Source organism: Notothenia rossii, assembly GCF_949606895.1.
Source record: "Notothenia rossii genome assembly, chromosome: 10".
Taxonomy (NCBI): Eukaryota; Metazoa; Chordata; class Actinopteri; order Perciformes; family Nototheniidae; genus Notothenia; species Notothenia rossii.
The window spans coordinates 905,002-913,909 of record NC_136908.1 but is presented as its reverse complement, the minus strand read 5'-3'; the positions used below and the strand labels follow the sequence as shown (position 1 = coordinate 913,909).

The following is an 8,908-nucleotide window of genomic DNA, read 5'->3' as shown; positions in this document are numbered from 1 at the left end:
AGATAGCCCAGTGGAAGAACTACCTCACCAAGAGGTGTCCTGAGGGTCTGAAGAAGTATTTGAACCTTGGGAGGAGCGTTCTGATGAGAACAGGTAGAGTCACAGACACTCTTTTTCTCACATGTCATTTATCAGATTATCTTTGTGTACATCGCACGCAGCCTTTCATGTCCGACAAAACTCAACAGTATTTCATTTAAAGGATTTAAGACCAAACACTCAATTGCTGTGTGAGTTGGAATTAACTTTCTTTTGATCAACCAATAAATGAATGGTGCTATAGCTCTACAGAGCAGTGGAGATCATCTCATCTGCTGCTCTTCTACTCTCTTTTGGGATCAAACTTCATATTTTCATCAATATAAATGAAGTAATGACTATTTTTCAGATAAATAAATGAATTGTTAACATTGTTAAGAAAAGTCTGGAAGGAAGATATTCAAGGTGCTTCTTTAATCTGAACAACACTAAACAGTATTTGATATGAAATGATATCAAACTGAAGAAAAGTCTTTATTGAACCAATTTGACTGAAGCTCTGACTCTGTGTTCTCCTTCAGTGATGCTCACAGTACATCAGAAGTCCCTGTAGTGATATCACTGTGAGTCAATAACCTCTGAAGTGTGTTTGTGCAGACATCCCCTCAGTGTCTCTGCTCCAGAAGTCCCCCTCCTCTCCAGTCAGCTGCCACGCTACAGGTTTCTACCCGGACAGAGCCGCCATGTTCTGGTCCAGAGACGGAGAGGAGCTTCACCACGACAACGTGGGCCACGGAGAGATCCTGCCCAACCACGACGGATCCTTCCAGATGAGCGTGGACCTGGACGTCTCCTCATTCCCCGCTGAACACTGGGGCAAGTACCGATGTGTGTTCCAGCTCTCTGGGGTGAAGGAGGACCAGGTCATCGAACTGGGCTCAGCTGTGATCAGGACCAACAGAGGTAAGACTGCATCACTACGGCTCCACGGTTACTAACAGTCAGCAGACCCTGACAACATGTCATAGTCTCTCTCCTGAAACATGGGTCTCAGGGGAGAGACACTAAGAAGGGTTCAAGACAAACCCAGCATGACACCACGAGGAGGAAGGGGCCCTTCAGGAGCCTCAGACCTGATGCCCATCCTGAAGAAGCTTCCTTCCTCCGTTCAGATTGAGACTTCCTGTTGTTTCTGCTCCTCAGGGAATCCCCTCCCCCTCCCCCTCATCATCGGTGCTGCAGTGGCTGCTCTCCTCCTCCTCCTCGCTGTGATTGGATTCCTGGTGTACAGGAAGAGGAACGGTGAGCGACCAATCAGAAACCTTGTCTCATGAGTTCTCAGGGTTTTGAATGTCAGGCTTTGAGGTAGCAGATCAGACTCAGAGCTCAGTGTGATGTTGATATGAAAGCACTTGGTGTGTTCTCTACTTGGATTATCAGTGTGTCTAGTTCAGGGGTTTTCAAAGTGTGGGAAGGTGAGCCTCCCCTCAGAGAACATAAGAACAGCCGCGCCCCCCCTCCCAATTATTATTATTATTATTATTATTATTGTTGTTGCTATAATGCAGGGGTATTATGATCCAGTGGAAAGCCCTTACCTGCTGGCCTAGTTCAATCAAAGTGGTTACTTCCTGTTGGCTGAGCAGTGTAGTTTTACACACCTTCTGATTTGACTTCCTCAGGACTTCAAACTGTTTTTTGGGGACGGACCCCCACAAAGAAAAATATATATTTACACACGTTAGGTCATCATCTTAACAGTTTGTTACGCTCATCGAGTCATCCGTGAGCAGAGCATCAAGTTGGCTATAACAGCTGAAAGCAGTGATTACCATGTTGTTCAGCAACACGCCTCACAGACTGATTAAGATCTGAAGCTTTAGTGGGTTTTGATTCAATGCTGAGTGCAGCCACACTGACAGGCTCTGCTCTGTCACTGCAGACCTTACCTCGTTCCTTCAGTACTTGGGTCCGGATGCCTCACACTTTGAAAACTGCTGGTCTAGTTCCTTGTTGTGTACGGGGCGGTGGATTGAAACACTTTTCTCTGCTTTTCCTTTCAGACAAGAAGAACACTCCCTCTCCGGCCTCCAGCGCTGAGCTAACACCTCTGGAGGTGAAGCATTAGAGTTCAAACCCTTCTGCAGAGTGACCTCAGAAAGGCACCATGCTTTCAGGAACACAACACCAGAAACACCAATTAGAAACATTCACCTGTACATCAGAAGCAGATCAGAGAACTGACTCAGGGATAGTTCAGATCTGAATCAGCTCAACATGTTCTGTGTCTTTAGGTTTCTGCATCAGGGGGCGCTGCCTCCACATTCTGAACTGATCATTATTCATCTATCAAATTAATCATATTAGGGTTTGGAAATCAAGCAATAACTCATTGATTAGAAAACAGAGGAATCATTTTAACAAGTTATTTGGATCATTTGGGTTTCACATCAAAAGGTGGCACACACACACACACACACACACACACACACACACACACACACACACACACACACACACACACACACACACACACACACACACACACTCAGGTAGCAGTGAGTGATCTTGTTTCCCTTTCTGAGCTTCTCTAAATGAATCAGAAGTGTGTTTCTTTATTTCTAACATTTCTCTTGAATTGGTTTTAAAACCTAATAGTTTGTGATTTTGATAATGTTGCTATTATTTAGGGGCAGGGAGGTTTTGTGTCCATAGCCAGCGGACTGTGACGTTCTCTTTAGTTTGGGGTTGAGAGGTGAACGTGACATGAAGTGGCTCTGCATTGTTAACCCTTTCCTGTCCGTGTTTCTCTTTCCAATAAAAACCATCTCCCAAATGTCCGTCTTCTCGTCTTTCCATAAACACATGTATTGGTTTCTACTCGTCTCAGACACTAGAGGAAAGTGGATTTGATGTGAAACTAGAGATCCAATGGTTTACTGCTTTCTACAAAGAAACTAATGAACATGTTCTCTAATGGAGGAACATGTAACAAAGTAACTCTGAGTGATGTATTGATCTCTCTAATGTGTGTGTTATCAGTGTGTGTCGCTGCACTCAGCTGTTCTCAGAGCTCCTGCTTCAGAAACCTGTTGAGGTGAAATCTGCCCGGCAACTGATGACGTTACCATGACGACTGGGAATAATACAGTTCTGTGTTGTTAGGAACATTTAGTGAGGCTCAAACATTACCTTTGGGTTTCCATTGATCTGAAGTCATTTCCATCAGAGACACGTTCACTTACAAACTCAATCATACTATATTATTAAATATATATTATTACTATTATTATTAAATATGGATTATTACTATTATATTATTATTATTATTATTATTATTATTATTACTATTAACATATTATTATCATTATTAAATATGTATATTTATTATTATATTTATTAAATAAATGTTAATTGTACATTTATTTATTATTATTGTGTAAACATTTATTATTCTATTAATTCTTATTAAATAAGTATTATTATATTTATATACAGATGATATCTAATGATTAATCTGCAGGTTCAAACACGATCAGCAGACCCTGAAAGCATCTCCTCTCCAACACCTGAGAATCAAGCAGATCAAAGTTCACGTCTATTAAATATATTGCTCATAAATATGGTTTTATTTCTGAGATAACAGGAAACAGGAAATGAGGTTTGGCACATCCTGCGTCTCCGGGCTCACATTTCACCAGCAACCGGAAACATCCAAACCATGATGTCATCATCAGGCGACACAGCGACCAAACCCATCGCCATGTTGTCAACAGGTGTGTGAATCCACAAAATGGAGAGTGGAGGTTTGAGAGAGGAATAGAATCTGTTTCTGGAGGTTTTAGGAACATGTCAGGTGTAGATGGGGAAATAAAAGCCTAAAAGTTCCAGCCACAACTCAGAGAAGGCGCTTGTGGTTTTTGAAAACCTTGAGAGCGGTTACAGCGGGCATGAAGACAATGAGTCAGGATGCAGGCGACCTGCGCAAAGGGTCCAACCAACTTCCTGGGCCAGCGAGACAAGAGACAAGCTGTCCTTATGTCTCTGTTAATAAATGAAGTCTGGGCCTGGGCTCTTTTAGACGGCTTGAGGACACTTGACTTGTGAACTTGTTGCTTTTGTATTTTGACTTGGTGTCTTTGTTATTTTTTAGGATTCTTGTAATCGTCTATTTTTGTTAAAATGTTAATAAAACCGGTTTGTATTTTGTACGTTTCAACCCAACTCCTGGTCTCTCTCTCTTGTGGTCTCTGAAGGTCTCTGCTTGGTCTTAGAGTGAGGTCAGAACACCCTCCTTGGAAAAGGCTGACATTAGTTGATGATTTGGATTTGAAATTGAATAGAAACCCTGTTTCAGTTAAACTATAGTTTCACATTGGTCACTTTGGTTGATGTGGTTTTGATTGATGTTGAAATATGATATAAGCTCTGCTGATGAGGTGATGTCACTGCTGTGATATTAATGTTTGACTCTGGCTGTGTTTGATATTACTTTTGCATTGTTTTAATTGGTATAAGGGGATCAAAAGTGGGGGTTAGGGATTGTGGGTCCTGAAGCTGCCCTAATTACCAAGGGGTCTCCCAACGACACAGGGTTTCCCCTCCAGGGGCCGTTTAGATACTGCTCTGGGGTTCTACCAGCCCACCAACACCTGCTACACTACACTCCGTTCTGCTATCCTAGCGGTCGGACATCCGAGGCTGGAGTGCCTGAAATACGACGGGCAGCGTGTTGTTAGAGCCACGCTGTAAACGCCCCCCTGAGCAGATTACGGTGATCGTGTAGATTCTGGGGGTTTAGTCCTCAAAAGATTGGACAGCCGTTCACCGGAGCCTTATCAGCACCGGAGATCGGTATCGGAGACGGCCTAGATATTAACGTTGGTTCTATCGAAGTTAGATTCCTTTTCACTGCGGTTCTCTATAGCTTATAAATAAGCAATGAAATCCTTTCAGAACAAACCAATGTATTCTTGTACGTTGTTAGAAAGTGTGTTTCTCCGTGTGACTCAGAGGCAGCTCTCTCTCAGCACCCTGACTGAGGAACCTGTCGCTCCTCACCTGGTTATAAACTGATGGTGTTTGTTTTGGGTCATTGCATGTTTCTCTGTGCCGAGCAGCTTCTGCCTAACCCGTTCTCCAGCAGCTGGAAAGTCCCTGCTCTCCTTCCCTTTCTGTCTCGTGACTCAGCCGGGCTGTTCTGCTCCAGATATCTCATGTTGTATTTACTGTCTCTGAAATACAGCAACACGTGCAGACAGACTCATTCCAGGAGGTCCACGAGGCTTTGAGGTTAGCTTCCCTGTAACCTGAGACTCTGAGGCAGCAGGAACAAAAACACTCCTTTGCTCTGCAACCTCGCTTCCTCACCTCGTCTCCTTTGCTCTGCAGCGTCGCTTCCTCACCTCGTCTCCTTTGCTCTGCAACCTCGCTTCCTCACCTCGTCTCCTTTGCTCTGCAGCGTCGCTTCCTTACCTCGTCTCCTTTGCTCTGCAGCGTCGCTTCCTCACCTCGTCTCCTTTGCTCTGCAGCCTCGCTTCCTCACCTCGTCTCCTTTGCTCTGCAGCGTCGCTTCCTCACCTCGTCTCCTTTGCTCTGCAGCCTCGCTTCCTCACCTCGTCTCCTTTGCTCTGCAGCGTCGCTTCCTCACCTCGTCTCCTTTGCTCTGCAGCATCGCTTCCTCACCTCGTCTCCTTTGCTCTGCAGCGTCGCTTCCTCACCTCGTCTCCTTTGCAGCGTCGCTTCCTCACCTTGACTCCTTTGCTCTGCAGCGTCGTTTCCTCACCTCATCTCATTTGCTTTGCAGCGTGGTTTCCTCACCTCGTCTCCTTTGCTTTTCAGCGTCGCTTCCTCACCTCGTCCACTTTGCTTTGCAGCGTCGCTTCCTCACCTCGTCTCCTTTGCTTTGCAGCGTCGCTTCCTCACCTCGTCTCATTTAGTTTAACAATGAGTTCAAACAGACAGGAAACATGCTGTAACAACTATTAGAAAAGTATTAAAAAGTGCCATTAATCATGAGCACAGATACATGTATATACAGTATATTTGACCATCTTCAATTACAACCCACTACAGTTCAGTACTTCTACTTTCACTAAGTATATGATCTGAGTACTTCTACTTTTACTAAGTACATGGTCTGAGTACTTCTACTTTCACCAAGTACATGATCTGATTACTTCTACTTTTACTAAGTACATGGTCTGAGTACTTCTACTTTCACTAAGTACATGATCTGATTACTTCTACTTTTACTAAGTACATGGTCTGAGTACTTCTACTTTCACTAAGTACATGATCTGAGTACTTCTACTTTCACTAAGTACATGGTCTGAGTACTTCTACTTTTACTAAGTACATGATCTGATTACTTCTACTTTGACTAAGTACATGGTCTGAGTACTTCTACTTTCACTAAGTACATGGTCTGAGTACTTCTACTTTTACTAAGTACATGATCTGAGTACTTCTCCCCTCTCTGTCTGTTGCTGCTTCCCTCCAGGATCGATAAAGCTCTTATCTTGATTGAAATGTGGTTGTATAAAACGTGATCAGGTATTTGTATTGATCAGGTATTTGTATTGATCAGGTATTTGTATTTGATCAGGTATTTGTATTGATCAGGTATTTGTATTTGATCAGGTATTTGTATTGATCAGGTATTTGTATTGATCAGGTATTTGTATTGATCAGGTAGATGTTGATGCTGTTCTCTCTTCAGGTGAACCCCCGCTGTCTCTCTGGGACTCCCCTCATTTCCCCTGAGTGACAGTGCACTATTTATTTCCTGCTGCGCAGTTCACAGTCTGAGTCTGAGCAACAGCTCCCCTGCTGGTTGAGTTCGGAACTGTTCCCAGCAGTCACGTGATTTCCTGTAAACAGTCCGACCAGCAGGAGGGGAAATCCATCCATGGGTGAAACCACTGCTCCTGAGCGCCATCTAGTGGGAACAACTGGAACTTAAACAATAAAGACGTGTGCAGATCTTCATGTCTCCAGTGTGTGGTTCAGGTCCAGAGGAAGAGAAGCTTCATCACAGCAGGGGACAGGAGAGGGTTTTAGGGTCAGAACCAGAGCACATTCTCACACTGTTTTCACCACACCTCCTTATTTATTGATTGTAAATATTCTACTTGTCATCGGTGTGAACGGACATGATGAGAACCCAAAGTGTAATGATAGAAATGTAGAGTAGTATTATAATTATAATATACAATAATATAATAAAATGTCAGAATTCTTTAAAAACTAAAATTCAAAATGATTAAAGTTAGATTTTGGAAAAAAAGTTTTTTTTAAACTCAAAATGATAAGAAAAAGCCAGATACTGAACCGTGTGTGTGTGTGTGTGTGTGTGTGTGTGTGTGTGTGTGTGTGTGTGTGTGCGTGTGTGTGTGTGTGTGTGTGTGTGTGTGTGTGTGTGTGTGTGTGTGTGTGTGTGTGTGTGTGTGTGTGTGTGTGTGTGTGTGTGTGTGTGTGTGTGTGTGTGTGTGTGTGTGTGTGTGTGTGTGTGTGTGTGTGTGTGTGTGTGTGTGTGTGTGTGTGTGTGTGTGTGTGTGTGTGTGTGTGTGTGTGTGTGTGTGTGTGTGTGTGTGTGCGTGTGAGTGAGTGTGTGTGAGTGATTGTGTGACTGTGCGTGTGTGTGTGAGTGATTTGTGTGAGTGTGTGTGTGTGTGTGTGTGGTGTGTGTGTGTGTGTAGAGAGAGAGAGAGAGAGAGAGAGAGAGAGAGAGAGAGAGAGAGAGAGAGAGAGAGAGAGAGTGTACTTCTCCCAGAATAAAAACAGAATACTGTCTGTCTGTTGCTGCTTCCCTCCAGGATCAATAAAGCTTATCTTGATTGAACTGTGGTTGTATAAAACGTGAAGGTATTTGTATTGATCAGGTATTTGTATTGATCAGGTATTTGTATTGATCAGGTATTTGTATTGATCAGGTATTTGTATTTGATCAGGTATTTGTATTGATCAGGTAGATGTTGATGCTGTTCTCTCTTCAGGTGAACCCCCGCTGTCTCTCTGGGACTCCCCTCATTTCCCCTGAGTGACAATGCACTATTTATTTCCTGCTGCGCAGTTCACAGTCTGAGTCTGAGCAACAGCTCCCCTGCTGGTTGAGTTCGGAACTGTTCCCAGCAGTCACGTGATTTCCTGTAAACAGTCCGACCAGCAGGAGGGGAAATCCATCCATGGGTGAAACCACTGCTCCTGAGCGCCATCTAGTGGGAACAACTGGAACTTAAACAATAAAGACGTGTGCAGATCTTCATGTCTCCAGTGTGTGGTTCAGCCAGGGTCGGCGTCATGGGGGGTCATTCGCGGGCCATGCCCCCCCAAATGAGTCACTGTCTCCCCCCAACGCAGGGCGGGCAAGCCTTGCTACTTTGCCGTTTTCTGAAAAAGTGAGAACGTTTCCTCTAAAAGTTTTTTGTGTGAAATAAATCAAAAATAAATAATATAAAACACAGCTTGAGGTGTGCTCACTGCTGCTCTCTGATTGGTGTTTTGCTTGACCAATGACCCCCGACCTTTGTTTTATTATCATTACGTGGCTGTGTGTTTAGATGAAAGCCCAGTGGCGATCTGTTCATCTGTTATACTGATTATACAGTAAAGCCATCGAAAATAATATGATATACAGTGAGGTAAAGACTCTCTCAATGTTTAGATAGTTCACTTTAGTTTAAGTTACCTCAGTGGGTCTCAAACGGTTTGGTCACCATTTATGTAAACAAGTATTTGCGAGGCCCACCTTTATATGATCATTATAGTTATTAAACAATAAGAGAATAAATGAAAAACAGCTATGAAATACTATATGACAGTAAAACAAGAATAAAGTTTAAAAGGGGAGTGATTAGTCAAATATCCATAAAGAAAAAGTACATCTGTTTACAGTTCTGTTTTATATGGGTGTTGAGAGATGTAGGCT

The 8,908-nt window shown here is 43.3% G+C and overlaps 1 protein-coding gene across 2 annotated transcripts in view; it reads left to right on the top strand.

Moving 5' to 3' along the window:
* Positions 1-2,815, top strand: part of LOC307022902 (class I histocompatibility antigen, F10 alpha chain-like) — a 455,191-nt gene extending 452,376 nt beyond the window's left edge. The window contains exons 4-6 of one of the 2 annotated variants that reach the window (XM_079655818.1): positions 637-942; positions 1,183-1,281; positions 2,043-2,815. In XM_079655818.1, coding sequence (XP_079511944.1) covers positions 637-942; positions 1,183-1,281; positions 2,043-2,107 — 470 coding nt within the window. In that variant the 3' untranslated portion in view covers positions 2,108-2,815. The remainder of the gene's footprint in view (positions 1-636; positions 943-1,182; positions 1,282-2,042) is intronic. The other variant, XM_079655820.1, reaches the window with a different exon arrangement.
* The last annotated feature ends 6,093 nt before the right edge of the window (positions 2,816-8,908 follow it).